The sequence below is a fragment of the Anomaloglossus baeobatrachus genome, unplaced genomic scaffold (genome assembly GCF_048569485.1).
Source record: "Anomaloglossus baeobatrachus isolate aAnoBae1 unplaced genomic scaffold, aAnoBae1.hap1 Scaffold_86, whole genome shotgun sequence".
Classification (NCBI taxonomy): Eukaryota; Metazoa; Chordata; class Amphibia; order Anura; family Aromobatidae; genus Anomaloglossus; species Anomaloglossus baeobatrachus.
This window is the reverse complement of record NW_027445250.1, coordinates 680,973-701,146: the sequence shown is the minus strand read 5'-3', so window position 1 is coordinate 701,146 and position 20,174 is coordinate 680,973. Positions and strand designations below refer to the sequence as shown.

General features: G+C 44.1%; 1 protein-coding gene across 1 annotated transcript in view; it reads left to right on the top strand.

Annotated features, from left to right (window-relative positions):
* The first annotated feature begins 50 nt into the window (after window positions 1-50).
* PRSS54 (serine protease 54) overlaps window positions 51-20,174 on the top strand; it is a 151,558-nt gene continuing 131,434 nt past the window's right edge. Inside the window, exon 1 of the mRNA XM_075333547.1 lies at window positions 51-118. Coding sequence (XP_075189662.1) covers window positions 102-118 — 17 coding nt within the window. The 5' untranslated portion in view covers window positions 51-101. The remainder of the gene's footprint in view (window positions 119-20,174) is intronic.

The following is a 20,174-nucleotide window of genomic DNA, read 5'->3' as shown; positions in this document are numbered from 1 at the left end:
AGCAGCTTTTCCCCACCGTTTCCATGGAAATAAGTCAGTCAGTAATTTGTTATCCTGCGCCCTCTCCTGGAGACCCGTGTAACTGCAGCGGCGGCGACAGCATGAGGCCGGAGGCAGTGTGTGTATATACTATATACTGTGTACAGCAGCATGAGGACGGAGGCAGTGTGTGTATATACTATATACTGTATATACTGTGTACAGCAGCATGAGGACGGAGGCAGTGTGTGTATATACTATATACTGTATATACTGTGTACAGCAGCATGAGGACGGGGGCAGTGTGTGTATATACTATATACTATATACTGTGTACAGCAGCATGAGGACGGAGGCAGTGTGTGTATATACTATATACTATATACTGTGTACAGCAGCATGAGGGTGGAGGCAGTGTGTGTATATACTATATACTGTGTATACTGTGTACAGCAGCATGAGGGCGGAGGCAGTGTGTGTATATACTATATACTGTGTATACTGTGTACAGCAGCATGAGGGTGGAGGCAGTGTGTGTATATACTATATACTGTATACTGTGTACAGCAGCATGAGGGTGGAGGCAGTGTGTGTATATACTATATACTGTGTATACTGTGTACAGCAGCATGAGGCCGGAGGCAGTGTGTGTATATACTATATACTGTGTATACTGTGTACAGCAGCATGAGGGCGGAGGCAGTGTGTGTATATACTATATACTGTATACTGTGTACAGCAGCATGAGGGTGGAGGCAGTGTGTGTATATACTATATACTGTGTATACTGTGTACAGCAGCATGAGGCCGGAGGCAGTGTGTGTATATACTATATACTGTGTATACTGTGTACAGCAGCATGAGGGCGGAGGCAGTGTGTGTATATACTATATACTGTATACTGTGTACAGCAGCATGAGGCCGGAGGCAGTGTGTGTATATACTATATACTGTGTATACTGTGTACAGCAGCATGAGGACGGAGGCAGTGTGTGTATATACTATATACTGTGTATACTGTGTACAGCAGCATGAGGGCGGAGGCAGTGTGTGTATATACTATATACTGTATATACTGTGTACAGCAGCATGAGGGCGGGGGCAGTGTGTGTATATACTATATACTGTGTATACTGTGTACAGCAGCATGAGGAGGGAGGCAGTGTGTGTATATACTATATACTGTGTATACTGTGTACAGCAGCATGAGGGCGGAGGCAGTGTGTGTATATACTATATACTGTGTATACTGTGTACAGCAGCATGAGGGCGGGGGCAGTGTGTGTATATACTATATACTGTGTATACTGTGTACAGCAGCATGAGGAGGGAGGCAGTGTGTGTATATACTATATACTGTGTATACTGTGTACAGCAGCATGAGGCCGGAGGCAGTGTGTGTATATACTATATACTATATACTGTGTACAGCAGCATGAGGGCGGAGGCAGTGTGTGTATATACTATATACTGTATATACTGTGTACAGCAGCATGAGGACGGGGGCAGTGTGTGTATATACTATATACTGTGTATACTGTGTACAGCAGCATGAGGGCGGAGGCAGTGTGTGTATATACTATATACTATATACTGTGTACAGCAGCATGAGGGCGGAGGCAGTGTGTGTATATACTATATACTATATACTGTGTACAGCAGCATGAGGGCGGAGGCAGTGTGTGTATATACTATATACTATATACTGTGTACAGCAGCATGAGGGCGGAGGCAGTGTGTGTATATACTATATACTATATACTGTGTACAGCAGCATGAGGGCGGAGGCAGTGTGTGTATATACTATATACTATATACTGTGTACAGCAGCATGAGGGCGGAGGCAGTGTGTGTATATACTATATACTGTGTATACTGTGTACAGCAGCATGAGGACGGAGGCAGTGTGTGTATATACTATATACTGTGTATACTGTGTACAGCAGCATGAGGACGGAGGCAGTGTGTGTATATACTATATACTGTGTATACTGTGTACAGCAGCATGAGGACGGAGGCAGTGTGTGTATATACTATATACTGTATACTGTGTACAGCAGCATGAGGGCGGAGGCAGTGTGTGTATATACTATATACTGTGTATACTGTGTACAGCAGCATGAGGACGGAGGCAGTGTGTGTATATACTATATACTATATACTGTGTACAGCAGCATGAGGGCGGAGGCAGTGTGTATATACTATATACTATATACTGTGTACAGCAGCATGAGGACGGAGGCAGTGTGTGTATATACTATATACTGTATACTGTGTACAGCAGCATGAGGGCGGAGGCAGTGTGTGTATATACTATATACTGTGTATACTGTGTACAGCAGCATGAGGGCGGAGGCAGTGTGTGTATATACTATATACTGTGTATACTGTGTACAGCAGCATGAGGGCGGAGGCAGTGTGTGTATATACTATATACTGTGTATACTGTGTACAGCAGCATGAGGACGGAGGCAGTGTGTGTATATACTATATACTGTATATACTGTGTACAGCAGCATGAGGGCGGGGGCAGTGTGTGTATATACTATATACTGTGTATACTGTGTACAGCAGCATGAGGGCGGAGGCAGTGTGTGTATATACTATATACTGTGTGTACTGTGTACAGCAGCATGAGGCCGGAGGCAGTGTGTGTATATACTATATACTGTGTATACTGTGTACAGCAGCATGAGGGCGGAGGCAGTGTGTGTATATACTATATACTGTGTATACTGTGTACAGCAGCATGAGGGCGGAGGCAGTGTGTGTATATACTATATACTGTGTGTACAGCAGAGTGAAGGCAGATAGACGTAACGTACATGACTGAGGCAGTGATAGATCCAGGAAAGGGTTAAGGAGTAAGGGATGGGGGTTTTACCTAAGGAATGTGGTGGTGGGCGAGCGAGCAGGAGGAGAGATGGGGGCAGGGGCCATATAAGAAATAGGTCCCATGTTAAGGTGTCATTCCTTTGTCCTGGACTTAAAGACTGAACAAGCAGTATGGATGCCTTGCTGAAGAGCGTTCAGGCCGCGGCTTTGACATGTAGGCCCGAATGGATTCAGGCCCAGCTAGACGAATTGCTGAAGAATGCCCGGGATACAGCATCTGTCCCTTCTGAACTTTCTGAACATCAAACTCTAAGAAGATCAAGACCTCCTGAGAGACTAACTTCTGAAATGGCCAATAGGACTCACAATAGGATCATAAGTCCTTCCGTTACCTCTAGGAAAAGAGCAAAGCGCAGCACGGCCTCTGATCCTGCTTACAAACCAGGAGGAAACTACAGTACAAGAATAACAAGGGACAGAGAAAAGAGCCCGACCATCTAACCAGAGAGACACCAAGAAGTGCAAGGAGAAAGTCCAGCTCTACTGAGGTGCCAGCCAGAGAAGCAGCCACACAAGCTACAACTGACGTGACCACAGCCCACGATGGATCCTTAGAACTTCCTCAACAAACTTTGTATCATTCTAGAGGACATCATACGGCCTTACCCCAGGAAATAAACCAACACGGGGGGATGGGCTTAGGACACACAACATTTCCGGATCCGGGTTCTCATTACACGAGGAGTGGCAGGAATCCAAAAAGACAACTGCGCAAAAGTACTTTAACCAGACAAAGACTTCTTCGGCCGGCTCAGGATATGAGTCCAGCAAGAAATCTACAGCTACAAGACTCAGAAGAGATTCCAGACAATGACTATGACACAGATAACGACTGCCCACTAGAGGGCAGCAGCACGCAGCACTTCAATAATGGAGGGGCTGTAGAGACTATAACTAATACGTCACGGACGGCTGGTCAACCTAGGACGCAGCCAGGTATTGGTGAGAACACTTTTTCTTGTCCTATATCTAGTGTAACAACCCCTGTAATGAGTCCAGTGGGCGCAGTTGGGGGTACAGGTCCCGGCAATGTAGGATGGGATCTTAATTCAGTAGTACAGCAATTAGTGTCCGGGGTTAAGGAGGCTTTGAGTCAGTCTAGCTTACCCATAACCTCTTCTCCTATTGCTGCATGGTGCGGGAATGGTCGCCGGACATCGGGGGTGGTAAGTCAGTCGTGTGCTGATCCAGACACACAGGAGGACGCAGTAATTTCACAAGGGGTTCCATTATCTGATGCAGCAAAAGGAGAATTATATGTATGTTTTGAGGGTCCTCTAGGAATTCATTTGAAACAGGAGGTTAGGGAGAAGATTTGGGCCGACGAATATGTGGAAATATTTTCATTATTGCCCTTAGAAAAATATAACTTGGATAGAGTAAGGTTTGATGAGAGGAAAAGAGAGGAACAAGAAAGACGGTATTGTCTCATCCCCCAAACATTTAGCAATTGGTTCCATGCCTTTGCCATATTAGCAAGTGTAATAGGCCAAAAAACTCCTGAACATTGCTCTGCCTTATTTTGTTACATGAATTCTATCGGGGAGGCGCACCGTGCGTATGGAGGTTTAGCATGGCTGCGCTATGATGAGCAGTTTCGCCAACGAAAGGCTGGTCGCCAAGGGATTCGTTGGGATCACAAAGATATTAGTTTATGGATGCGCCTCATGACAGCGCCACGTGGGGTTAATCAGCCCTTTCAGGGCTATGTCGGCAGATCATCAGCAATCGGATTGTCGGCAGCAAACAGAAAAGGTTGCTGCTGGCAGTTCAATGATAGCCAGTGCAGATTCGGAAACACATGCAGGTACAGACATGAATGCAGCTTCTGTAGTGGAAACCATAGCCTATCAAAATGCTTTACACGAAATAAAACCCCAACAGCAGAGATTAACCAAAAAGGGGGAAACCCCAATTAGACTCGGGGAGATGGTGGGCTATCTAAGCAGGTACCCAGATAGAAAAGCAGCACAATTGCTGGGGGAGGGTTTCTCAGAAGGTTTTAAGATCCCATCTACTTCAGGCCCATTAACCTGTTCTCGTAACCTTGCTTCAGCTTACACATATTCTCACATTGTCTCCACAAAACTAAACAAAGAAATTGACCTGGGCCGCATGGCAGGCCCATTCCCCAAAATGCCAATAGAAAACTTAAGGGTCTCTCCATTGGGGGTGGTCCCAAAGAAGGAACCCAATAAGTTTAGGCTGATCCATCATCTGTCCTTCCCTCATGGAAGCTCAGTTAATGATGGAATCGATCAGGAACTTTGCACAGTCTCGTATACTTCATTTGATACAGCGATTGCATGGGTTCAGAAGTACGGCAGAGGAGCTTTAATGGCAAAAACAGACATTGAAGCTGCCTTTAGACTCTTACCAGTCCATCCAGAAAGCTTCCATCTCTTGGGTTGTCAGTGGCAGGGAATGTTTTATGTAGACTTGTGTTTACCCATGGGCTGCTCCATCTCATGCTCCTTGTTTGAATCATTTAGCACATTTTTGTAGTGGGTAGTAAAGAAGGAAGCCGGCGTGCGTTCTGTCCTGCATTATCTAGATGATTTCCTATGTATTGGTCCACCAAAGTCATTTGTTTGTGCTTCATTATTGGCAGCGATTCAGTCGGTTTTTAAGTGTTTTGGAGTACCGTTAGCATCAGATAAAACAGAAGGCCCGTCTACACTTATCAAGTTTTTTAGGAATTTTGATTGACAGTGAAGCAATGGAGTGCAGATTACCGGATGACAAGGTCAGTGATCTGCTGGAGGCAGTCAGAGAAGCTAGATCTCACCGTAAGATCAGATTAAAGGATCTACAATCGCTGTTAGGGAAAATGAACTTTGCGTGTCGCATTATTCCAATGGGTAGAGTTTTTTGTAGGCGCCTAGCTGCAGCTACCTCAGGCATAACCTTTCCACATCACTTTGTGCGGCTGGCTAGAACATTAAAGGACGATCTGGCGGTATGGGAACAGTTCTTAATAGAGTTTAATGGGAGGTCATTGTGGATCAGACCACCGGTTTCAAATTTTGATCTAGACATCCACACTGATGCAGCGGGGTCAAACTGGTTTTGGTGCATATTGTTCGGGACAGTGGTGTGCAGATAGGTGGCCAGAGAGTTGGAGAAACAATGGGTTAACACGAAACTTAGTACTCCTTGAATTGTTCCCCATAGTGGTTGCTTGTGAAATTTGGTGCAATATTTTCCCGAAACCGAAAAGTGAGATTTCATTGTGATAACTTGGGAGTTGTAGAAGTCATCAACAAACAATCAGCTTCTTCCCTGCCTGTTGTTACGTTGCTGCGTCATCTAGTGCTGCGCTGTTTAAAGTCAAATTGTCAGATTACAGCTGTGCATGTCCCCGGTGTGTGCAATTCTGTGGCTGATGCTCTGTCTCGTTTTCAGTGGGACAGATTCCGTTCGTTAGCCCCGATGGCAGAGGTACAAGGCAAGAAGTGTCCGGATTTTCTGTGGTCACTGCCAGTGACACTGCATACGCTCTGATAGAACGGTCTGTGGGTGTAAGCACATGGCAGAGGTACCAGTCAGCATGGAGGGAATGGGAAGACTTGTGTGCTCTAGTGGCACATGATGCCAGTGTACATGACAATGTTTCCTTGTTGTTATTTTACATTAGCAGGGCCTTTGTGGATGGGTACTTCATTGTCCAGTATTGATAGTAAAATGTCTGGATTAGCTTTTTGGTTTAAGTTGCACGACTTCACTGATTACACAAAGCATTTTTTAGTTAAGCAGGGCCCTAAAGGGTTACAGGAAAAGTTGTAAGAAGACCAGAGATAAACGGCGTCCGATTTCTTTCCAGTTATTGCAGCAGATACTGAGTGTACGAGGCCGAGTCTGGAGCAGTCCGTTTGAAGTGTTTCTCTTTAGTTGTGCATTCACACTGGCCTTTTTTGGCGCTTTTAGAATCAGCGAGTTGGTGGCGAGTAGCTCCACCAGAAGTGGGGGTCTACAAGACGAGGACGTGCATCAGTACACAGACAGATTAGAATGTTTTCTGGCAAAGTCAAAAACTGATCAACAGGGTAGAGGAAAATGGATCACATTGTTTCCTTTAAGCGGGTCCAGGGCCTGCCCGGTCATCTGTGTTAGAAACTATGTCTCAAGAAGGCCAAATATCCAAGGTTCATTACTAATTCATGAGGATTGTAAGTCATTGTCACAATTTCAATTCACAGCAGTTCTTAAAAAATGCCTGACAATATTGGGAGAGTCTCCAAATGCATTCACTTCACACTCATTTAGGATAGGAGCAGCCACAGAAGCTGCTAGATGGGGCTTAGAGCCTGACATAGTTAAAAAAATCGGGAGATGGGAATCGAGCAGATTTAAGAGTTACATTCGATTACATTTATTATAAATGGCGTACATGTATATATATGTGTACATTGTGGCAATCTTATAGTAGTTGTGTCTTCATTTAGATAATTGTGTGATAATTGTGTTTTTGTTTTTTGTTTTAGCTGAACAGCAATGCCTGGTTTGGATCATGGGACATTCATTTGTTTTTTGGGGGGCCTTACGTGCAGCAGTCAGGCCTAATGGTAAACAGTTGGGGTTGCCCAGTTCCTTGGCACGGGTGACATGGATAGGAAAGAGGGGAATGCAGTGGCATCAGCTGTTAAAAGAAATCCAGTATCATGTGGAGTTCTACCGCCCCCCGGACGTCTTACTTATCCATTTAGGTGGTAATGATTTAGCAATAAGAACATCAAGACATTTAGTTAGGAACATAAAGCTTGATATGTTGAATTTATGGAGGTCTTACCCAGAAACAGTGGTGGTCTGGTCGGATATAGTAGCTAGACAAATGTGGAGAACAGCGCGATCAGTGGCTCGCATCAATAATACAAGGATAAAGGTTAATAAAAAAATAACAAAATTTGTGTTGGAAAACGGAGGGGTGGCCATACGTCACCAGATGCTGGAAAATACAAAGGAACATTTTTGGAGAGATGATAAGGTACATCTTAATGACATTGGCATTGATATATGGATGTTGGGAATACAAGAAGGAGTAGAACGAGCCATTAAGTTGTGGAGGAACTCACTCTTGTAAGGTGTCACAAGAGCGAGTCTTGGCGGGATGTGGTTGTTTAAACCCCCTCTTTGTTGGTTGGAGAATTATGTTTTTAATGGGGTCCCTGGGCCAGAGCTCAGCGGACAGTGGACTATGGGTCCCTGGGGAGGAGCTCAGTGGACAGTGGAATAGATGGGTCCCTGGGGAGGAGCTCAGCGGACACAAGGAAAATGATCAAGGGGTATACCCAGATTCCCCCTTGAGCTAGGTGTACACGGCGGAGGGGGATATGGGGCTGGGATTTATAACAACCACATCTCTGGGCCGATAATCTTGTTTTTTCTTATTGATGTTTTTTCTTATTAAAATAAAGGGCTGCTGTGGCCAAAATTTTAATCCATGTCACGCAGTGTGTGGTGTCTTATTTATTAGATTACCAGGAGCGCAATTCACTAGTCCATCAGTCAAGCAGAGTGAAGGCAGATAGACGTAACGTACATGACTGAGGCAGTGATAGATCCAGGAAAGGGTTAAGGAGTAAGGGATGGGGGTTTTTACCTAAGGAATGTGGTGGTGGGCGAGCAGGAGGAGAGATGGGGGCAGGGGCCATATAAGAAATAGGTCCCATGTTAAGGTGTCATTCCTTTGTCCTGGACTTAAAGACTGAACAAGCAGTTGTCCCACCCACCCTCCCTATAATAAAGGGAAATGTATCAATATCAGGACTTTGCAACACTGTCAATATTCTAACAATGTTATTGGTATTCAACATCATCGGTATTTTATCAACATTATTAGTATTGTATCGTATTGTATCAATTGTTATCAGTAATGTATCCAAATTGACAATGTCATATCAACATATTAATATTGTATTAACATTTTAATATTGTATGTTACAGCAGCATTTGGCGGCGGCGGGATGTGGTTGTTTAAACCCCCTCTTTGTTGGTTGGAGAATTATGTTTTTAATGGGGTCCCTGGGCCAGAGCTCAGCGGACAGTGGAATATGGGTCCCTGGGGAGGAGCTCAGTGGACAGTGGAATAGATGGGTCCCTGGGGAGGAGCTCAGCGGACACAAGGAAAATGATCAAGGGGTATACCCAGATTCCCCCTTGAGCTAGGTGTACACGGCGGAGGGGGATATGGGGCTGGGATTTATAACAACCACATCTCTGGGCCGATAATCTTGTTTTTTCTTATTGATGTTTTTTCTTATTAAAATAAAGGGCTGCTGTGGCCAAAATTTTAATCCATGTCACGCAGTGTGTGGTGTCTTATTTATTAGATTACCAGGAGCGCAATTCACTAGTCCATCAGTCATGTGTACAGCAGCATGAGGGCGGAGGCAGTGTGTGTATATACTATATACTGTGTACTGTGTACAGCAGCATGAGGGCGGAGGCAGTGTGTGTATATACTATATACTATATACTGTGTACAGCAGCATGAGGACGGGGGCAGTGTGTGTATATACTATATACTGTGTATACTGTGTACAGCAGCATGAGGGCGGAGGCAGTGTGTGTATATACTATATACTGTGTGTACTGTGTACAGCAGCATGAGGGCGGAGGCAGTGTGTGTATATACTATATACTGTGTATACTGTGTACAGCAGCATGAGGGCGGAGGCAGTGTGTGTATATACTATATACTGTGTGTACTGTGTACAGCAGCATGAGGACGGAGGCAGTGTGTGTATATACTATATACTGTGTGTACTGTGTACAGCAGCATGAGGACGGAGGCAGTGTGTGTATATACTATATACTATATACTGTGTACAGCAGCATGAGGGCGGAGGCAGTGTGTGTATATACTATATACTGTGTATACTGTGTACAGCAGCATGAGGGCGGAGGCAGTGTGTGTATATACTATATACTGTGTGTACTGTGTACAGCAGCATGAGGACGGAGGCAGTGTGTGTATATACTATATACTATATACTGTGTACAGCAGCATGAGGGCGGAGGCAGTGTGTGTATATACTATATACTATATACTGTGTACAGCAGCATGAGGACGGGGGCAGTGTGTGTATATACTATATACTGTGTATACTGTGTACAGCAGCATGAGGGCGGAGGCAGTGTGTGTATATACTATATACTGTGTATACTGTGTACAGCAGCATGAGGACGGAGGCAGTGTGTGTATATACTATATACTGTGTATACTGTGTACAGCAGCATGAGGCCGGAGGCAGTGTGTGTATATACTATATACTGTGTATACTGTGTACAGCAGCATGAGGACGGGGGCAGTGTGTGTATATACTATATACTGTGTATACTGTGTACAGCAGCATGAGGGCGGAGGCAGTGTGTGTATATACTATATACTGTGTATACTGTGTACAGCAGCATGAGGACGGAGGCAGTGTGTGTATATACTATATACTGTGTACACTGTGTACAGCAGCATGAGGGCGGAGGCAGTGTGTGTATATACTATATACTGTGTATACTGTGTACAGCAGCATGAGGCCGGAGGCAGTGTGTGTATATACTATATACTGTGTATACTGTGTACAGCAGCATGAGGGCGGAGGCAGTGTGTGTATATACTATATACTGTGTATACTGTGTACAGCAGCATGAGGACGGAGGCAGTGTGTGTATATACTATATACTGTATATACTGTGTACAGCAGCATGAGGGCGGGGGCAGTGTGTGTATATACTATATACTGTGTATACTGTGTACAGCAGCATGAGGGCGGGGGCAGTGTGTGTATATACTATATACTGTATATACTGTGTACAGCAGCATGAGGACGGAGGCAGTGTGTGTATATACTATATACTGTGTATACTGTGTACAGCAGCATGAGGACGGAGGCAGTGTGTGTATATACTATATACTATATACTGTGTACAGCAGCATGAGGCCGGAGGCAGTGTGTGTATATACTATATACTGTATATACTGTGTACAGCAGCATGAGGGCGGAGGCAGTGTGTGTATATACTATATACTATATACTGTGTACAGCAGCATGAGGACGGAGGCAGTGTGTGTATATACTATATACTGTGCACAGCAGCATGAGTGCGGAGGCAGTGTGTGTATATACTATATACTATATACTGTGTACAGCAGCATGAGGGCGGAGGCAGTGTGTGTATATACTATATACTGTGTATACTGTGTACAGCAGCATGAGGGCGGAGGCAGTGTGTGTATATACTATATACTGTGTATACTGTGTACAGCAGCATGAGGGCGGAGGCAGTGTGTGTATATACTATATACTGTATACTGTGTACAGCAGCATGAGGCCGGAGGCAGTGTGTGTATATACTATATACTGTATACTGTGTACAGCAGCATGAGGCCGGAGGCAGTGTGTGTATATACTATATACTGTATATACTGTGTACAGCAGCATGAGGCCGGAGGCAGTGTGTGTATATACTATATACTATATACTGTGTACAGCAGCATGAGGACGGAGGCAGTGTGTGTATATACTATATACTGTATATACTGTGTACAGGAGCATGAGGGCGGAGGCAGTGTGTGTATATACTATATACTGTGTATACTGTGTACAGCAGCATGAGGACGGAGGCAGTGTGTGTATATACTATATACTGTGTATACTGTGTACAGCAGCATGAGGACGGAGGCAGTGTGTGTATATACTATATACTGTGTATACTGTGTACAGCAGCATGAGGGCGGAGGCAGTGTGTGTATATACTATATACTGTATACTGTGTACAGCAGCATGAGGCCGGAGGCAGTGTGTGTATATACTATATACTGTATACTGTGTACAGCAGCATGAGGCCGGAGGCAGTGTGTGTATATACTATATACTGTATATACTGTGTACAGCAGCATGAGGCCGGAGGCAGTGTGTGTATATACTATATACTATATACTGTGTACAGCAGCATGAGGACGGAGGCAGTGTGTGTATATACTATATACTATATACTGTGTACAGCAGCATGAGGACGGAGGCAGTGTGTGTATATACTATATACTATATACTGTGTACAGCAGCATGAGGCCGGAGGCAGTGTGTGTATATACTATATACTGTATATACTGTGTACAGCAGCATGAGGACGGAGGCAGTGTGTGTATATACTATATACTGTGTATACTGTGTACAGCAGCATGAGGACGGAGGCAGTGTGTGTATATACTATATACTGTATATACTGTGTACAGCAGCATGAGGCCGGAGGCAGTGTGTGTATATACTATATACTGTATATACTGTGTACAGCAGCATGAGGCCGGAGGCAGTGTGTGTATATACTATATACTGTATACTGTGTACAGCAGCATGAGGGCGGAGGCAGTGTGTGTATATACTATATACTGTATATACTGTGTACAGCAGCATGAGGGCGGAGGCAGTGTGTGTATATACTATATACTGTGTATACTGTGTACAGCAGCATGAGGGCGGGGGCAGTGTGTGTATATACTATATACTGTATATACTGTGTACAGCAGCATGAGGGCGGAGGCAGTGTGTGTATATACTATATACTGTATATACTGTGTACAGCAGCATGAGGCCGGAGGCAGTGTGTGTATATACTATATACTGTATACTGTGTACAGCAGCATGAGGACGGAGGCAGTGTGTGTATATACTATATACTATATACTGTGTACAGCAGCATGAGGACGGAGACAGTGTGTGTATATACTATATACTATATACTGTGTACAGCAGCATGAGGACGGAGACAGTGTGTGTATATACTATATACTGTATATACTGTGTACAGCAGCATGAGGACGGAGGCAGTGTGTGTATATACTATATACTGTATATACTGTGTACAGCAGCATGAGGGCGGAGGCAGTGTGTGTATATACTATATACTGTGTATACTGTGTACAGAAGCATGAGGACGGAGGCAGTGTGTGTATATACTATATACTGTGTATACTGTGTACAGCAGCATGAGGACGGAGGCAGTGTGTGTATATACTATATACTATATACTGTGTACAGCAGCATGAGGCCGGAGGCAGTGTGTGTATATACTATATACTGTGTATACTGTGTACAGCAGCATGAGGACGGAGGCAGTGTGTGTATATACTATATACTGTATACTGTGTACAGCAGCATGAGGGCGGAGGCAGTGTGTGTATATACTATATACTGTGTATACTGTGTACAGCAGCATGAGGGCGGAGGCAGTGTGTGTATATACTATATACTATATACTGTGTACAGCAGCATGAGGGCGGAGGCAGTGTGTGTATATACTATATACTATATACTGTGTACAGCAGCATGAGGACGGAGGCAGTGTGTGTATATACTATATACTGTGTATACTGTGTACAGCAGCATGAGGACGGAGACAGTGTGTGTATATACTATATACTATATACTGTGTACAGCAGCATGAGGGCGGGGGCAGTGTGTGTATATACTATATACTATATACTGTGTACAGCAGCATGAGGGCGGGGGCAGTGTGTGTATATACTATATACTATATACTGTGTACAGCAGCATGAGGCCGGAGGCAGTGTGTGTATATACTATATACTGTATATACTGTGTACAGCAGCATGAGGCCGGAGGCAGTGTGTGTATATACTATATACTGTATATACTGTGTACAGCAGCATGAGGCCGGAGGCAGTGTGTGTATATACTATATACTGTATATACTGTGTACAGCAGCATGAGGCCGGAGGCAGTGTGTGTATATACTATATACTGTATACTGTGTACAGCAGCATGAGGGCGGAGGCAGTGTGTGTATATACTATATACTGTATATACTGTGTACAGCAGCATGAGGGCGGAGGCAGTGTGTGTATATACTATATACTGTGTATACTGTGTACAGCAGCATGAGGGCGGAGGCAGTGTGTGTATATACTATATACTGTGTGTACTGTGTACAGCAGCATGAGGCCGGAGGCAGTGTGTGTATATACTATATACTGTATACTGTGTACAGCAGCATGAGGACGGAGGCAGTGTGTGTATATACTATATACTGTGTATACTGTGTACAGCAGCATGAGGGCAGGGGCAGTGTGTGTATATACTATATACTGTGTATACTGTGTACAGCAGCATGAGGACGGAGGCAGTGTGTGTATATACTATATACTGTATATACTGTGTACAGCAGCATGAGGCCGGAGGCAGTGTGTGTATATACTATATACTGTATATACTGTGTACAGCAGCATGAGGCCGGAGGCAGTGTGTGTATATACTATATACTGTATACTGTGTACAGCAGCATGAGGACGGAGGCAGTGTGTGTATATACTATATACTATATACTGTGTACAGCAGCATGAGGCCGGAGGCAGTGTGTGTATATACTATATACTATATACTGTGTACAGCAGCATGAGGACGGAGACAGTGTGTGTATATACTATATACTATATACTGTGTACAGCAGCATGAGGACGGAGACAGTGTGTGTATATACTATATACTATATACTGTGTACAGCAGCATGAGGACGGAGGCAGTGTGTGTATATACTATATACTATATACTGTGTACAGCAGCATGAGGACGGAGACAGTGTGTGTATATACTATATACTATATACTGTGTACAGCAGCATGAGGACGGAGGCAGTGTGTGTATATACTATATACTGTATATACTGTGTACAGCAGCATGAGGGCGGAGGCAGTGTGTGTATATACTATATACTGTGTATACTGTGTACAGCAGCATGAGGACGGAGGCAGTGTGTGTATATACTATATACTGTGTATACTGTGTACAGCAGCATGAGGACGGAGGCAGTGTGTGTATATACTATATACTGTATACTGTGTACAGCAGCATGAGGGCGGAGGCAGTGTGTGTATATACTATATACTGTGTATACTGTGTACAGCAGCATGAGGGCGGAGGCAGTGTGTGTATATACTATATACTATATACTGTGTACAGCAGCATGAGGGCGGAGGCAGTGTGTGTATATACTATATACTATATACTGTGTACAGCAGCATGAGGACGGAGGCAGTGTGTGTATATACTATATACTATATACTGTGTACAGCAGCATGAGGGCGGAGGCAGTGTGTGTATATACTATATACTATATACTGTGTACAGCAGCATGAGGCCGGAGGCAGTGTGTGTATATACTATATACTGTATATACTGTGTACAGCAGCATGAGGCCGGAGGCAGTGTGTGTATATACTATATACTGTATATACTGTGTACAGCAGCATGAGGCCGGAGGCAGTGTGTGTATATACTATATACTGTATATACTGTGTACAGCAGCATGAGGCCGGAGGCAGTGTGTGTATATACTATATACTGTATACTGTGTACAGCAGCATGAGGGCGGAGGCAGTGTGTGTATATACTATATACTGTATATACTGTGTACAGCAGCATGAGGGCGGAGGCAGTGTGTGTATATACTATATACTGTGTATACTGTGTACAGCAGCATGAGGGCGGGGGCAGTGTGTGTATATACTATATACTGTATATACTGTGTACAGCAGCATGAGGACGGAGGCAGTGTGTGTATATACTATATACTGTATATACTGTGTACAGCAGCATGAGGCCGGAGGCAGTGTGTGTATATACTATATACTGTATATACTGTGTACAGCAGCATGAGGCCGGAGGCAGTGTGTGTATATACTATATACTGTATACTGTGTACAGCAGCATGAGGACGGAGGCAGTGTGTGTATATACTATATACTATATACTGTGTACAGCAGCATGAGGACGGAGACAGTGTGTGTATATACTATATACTATATACTGTGTACAGCAGCATGAGGACGGAGGCAGTGTGTGTATATACTATATACTGTATATACTGTGTACAGCAGCATGAGGGCGGAGGCAGTGTGTGTATATACTATATACTGTGTATACTGTGTACAGCAGCATGAGGACGGAGGCAGTGTGTGTATATACTATATACTGTGTATACTGTGTACAGCAGCATGAGGACGGAGGCAGTGTGTGTATATACTATATACTGTATACTGTGTACAGCAGCATGAGGGCGGAGGCAGTGTGTGTATATACTATATACTGTGTATACTGTGTACAGCAGCATGAGGGCGGAGGCAGTGTGTGTATATACTATATACTATATACTGTGTACAGCAGCATGAGGGCGGAGGCAGTGTGTGTATATACTATATACTATATACTGTGTACAGCAGCATGAGGACGGAGGCAGTGTGTGTATATACTATATACTATATACTGTGTACAGCAGCATGAGGGCGGAGGCAGTGTGTGTATATACTATATACTATATACTGTGTACAGCAGCATGAGGGCGGAGGCAGTGTGTGTATATACTATATACTGTATACTGTGTACAGCAGCATGAGGACGGAGGCAGTGTGTGTATATACTATATACTGTATATACTGTGTACAGCAGCATGAGGACGGAGGCAGTGTGTGTATATACTATATACTGTGTATACTGTGTACAGCAGCATGAGGGCGGAGGCAGTGTGTGTATATACTATATACTGTGTATACTGTGTACAGCAGCATGAGGACGGAGGCAGTGTGTGTATATACTATATACTGTGTATACTGTGTACAGCAGCATGAGGGCGGAGGCAGTGTGTGTATATACTATATACTGTGTATACTGTGTACAGCAGCATGAGGACGGAGGCAGTGTGTGTATATACTATATACTATATACTGTGTACAGCAGCATGAGGGCGGGGGCAGTGTGTGTATATACTATATACTGTGTATACTGTGTACAGCAGCATGAGGGCGGAGGCAGTGTGTGTATATACTATATACTGTGTATACTGTGTACAGCAGCATGAGGACGGAGGCAGTGTGTGTATATACTATATACTATATACTGTGTACAGCAGCATGAGGGCGGGGGCAGTGTGTGTATATACTATATACTGTGTATACTGTGTACAGCAGCATGAGGCCGGAGGCAGTGTGTATATACTATATACTGTGTATACTGTGTACAGCAGCATGAGGACGGAGGCAGTGTGTGTATATACTATATACTGTGTATACTGTGTACAGCAGCATGAGGGCGGAGGCAGTGTGTGTATATACTATATACTGTGTATACTGTGTACAGCAGCATGAGGGCGGAGGCAGTGTGTGTATATACTATATACTGTGTATACTGTGTACAGCAGCATGAGGGCGGAGGCAGTGTGTGTATATACTATATACTATATACTGTGTACAGCAGCATGAGGGCGGAGGCAGTGTGTGTATATACTATATACTGTGTATACTGTGTACAGCAGCATGAGGACGGAGGCAGTGTGTGTATATACTATATACTGTGTATACTGTGTACAGCAGCATGAGGACGGAGGCAGTGTGTGTATATACTATATACTGTGTATACTGTGTACAGCAGCATGAGGACGGAGGCAGTGTGTGTATATACTATATACTGTATATACTGTGTACAGCAGCATGAGGGCGGAGGCAGTGTGTGTATATACTATATACTGTATACTGTGTACAGCAGCATGAGGACGGAGGCAGTGTGTGTATATACTATATACTGTATACTGTGTACAGCAGCATGAGGGCGGAGGCAGTGTGTGTATATACTATATACTGTGTATACTGTGTACAGCAGCATGAGGCCGGAGGCAGTGTGTGTATATACTATATACTATATACTGTGTACAGCAGCATGAGGGCGGAGGCAGTGTGTGTATATACTATATACTGTATACTGTGTACAGCAGCATGAGGACGGAGGCAGTGTGTGTATATACTATATACTGTATATACTGTGTACAGCAGCATGAGGCCGGAGGCAGTGTGTGTATATACTATATACTATATACTGTGTACAGCAGCATGAGGACGGAGGCAGTGTGTGTATATACTATATACTGTATACTGTGTACAGCAGCATGAGGGCGGAGGCAGTGTGTGTATATACTATATACTGTATACTGTGTACAGCAGCATGAGGACGGAGGCAGTGTGTGTATATACTATATACTGTGTATACTGTGTACAGCAGCATGAGGCCGGAGGCAGTGTGTGTATATACTATATACTATATACTGTGTACAGCAGCATGAGGCCGGAGGCAGTGTGTGTATATACTATATACTATATACTGTGTACAGCAGCATGAGGACGGAGGCAGTGTGTGTATATACTATATACTATATACTGTGTACAGCAGCATGAGGGCGGAGGCAGTGTGTGTATATACTATATACTGTGTATACTGTGTACAGCAGCATGAGGGCGGAGGCAGTGTGTGTATATACTATATACTGTGTACTGTGTACAGCAGCATGAGGGCGGAGGCAGTGTGTGTATATACTATATACTGTGTATACTGTGTACAGCAGCATGAGGGCGGAGGCAGTGTGTGTATATACTATATACTGTGTACTGTGTACAGCAGCATGAGGACGGGGGCAGTGTGTGTATATACTATATACTGTGTATACTGTGTACAGCAGCATGAGGACGGAGGCAGTGTGTGTATATACTATATACTGTGTACTGTGTACAGCAGCATGAGGACGGAGGCAGTGTGTGTATATACTATATACTGTGTACTGTGTACAGCAGCATGAGGGCGGAGGCAGTGTGTGTATATACTATATACTATATACTGTGTACAGCAGCATGAGGGCGGGGGCAGTGTGTGTATATACTATATACTGTGTATACTGTGTACAGCAGCATGAGGGCGGAGGCAGTGTGTGTATATACTATATACTGTGTATACTGTGTACAGCAGCATGAGGACGGAGGCAGTGTGTGTATATACTATATACTATATACTGTGTACAGCAGCATGAGGGCGGGGGCAGTGTGTGTATATACTATATACTGTGTATACTGTGTACAGCAGCATGAGGCCGGAGGCAGTGTGTATATACTATATACTGTGTATACTGTGTACAGCAGCATGAGGACGGAGGCAGTGTGTGTATATACTATATACTGTGTATACTGTGTACAGCAGCATGAGGGCGGAGGCAGTGTGTGTATATACTATATACTATATACTGTGTACAGCAGCATGAGGGCGGGGGCAGTGTGTGTATATACTATATACTGTGTATACTGTGTACAGCAGCATGAGGGCGGAGGCAGTGTGTGTATATACTATATACTGTGTATACTGTGTACAGCAGCATGAGGACGGAGGCAGTGTGTGTATATACTATATACTATATACTGTGTACAGCAGCATGAGGGCGGGGGCAGTGTGTGTATATACTATATACTGTGTATACTGTGTACAGCAGCATGAGGCCGGAGGCAGTGTGTATATACTATATACTGTGTATACTGTGTACAGCAGCATGAGGACGGAGGCAGTGTGTGTATATACTATATACTGTGTATACTGTGTACAGCAGCATGAGGGCGGAGGCAGTGTGTGTATATACTATATACTGTGTATACTGTGTACAGCAGCATGAGGGCGGAGGCAGTGTGTGTATATACTATATACTGTGTATACTGTGTACAGCAGCATGAGGGCGGAGGCAGTGTGTGTATATACTATATACTATATACTGTGTACAGCAGCATGAGGGCGGAGGCAGTGTGTGTATATACTATATACTGTGTATACTGTGTACAGCAGCATGAGGACGGAGGCAGTGTGTGTATATACTATATACTGTGTATACTGTGTACAGCAGCATGAGGACGGAGGCAGTGTGTGTATATACTATATACTGTGTATACTGTGTACAGCAGCATGAGGACGGAGGCAGTGTGTGTATATACTATATACTGTATATACTGTGTACAGCAGCATGAGGGCGGAGGCAGTGTGTGTATATACTATATACTGTATACTGTGTACAGCAGCATGAGGACGGAGGCAGTGTGTGTATATACTATATACTGTATACTGTGTACAGCAGCATGAGGGCGGAGGCAGTGTGTGTATATACTATATACTGTGTATACTGTGTACAGCAGCATGAGGCCGGAGGCAGTGTGTGTATATACTATATACTATATACTGTGTACAGCAGCATGAGGGCGGAGGCAGTGTGTGTATATACTATATACTGTATACTGTGTACAGCAGCATGAGGACGGAGGCAGTGTGTGTATATACTATATACTGTATATACTGTGTACAGCAGCATGAGGCCGGAGGCAGTGTGTGTATATACTATATACTATATACTGTGTACAGCAGCATGAGGACGGAGGCAGTGTGTGTATATACTATATACTGTATACTGTGTACAGCAGCATGAGGGCGGAGGCAGTG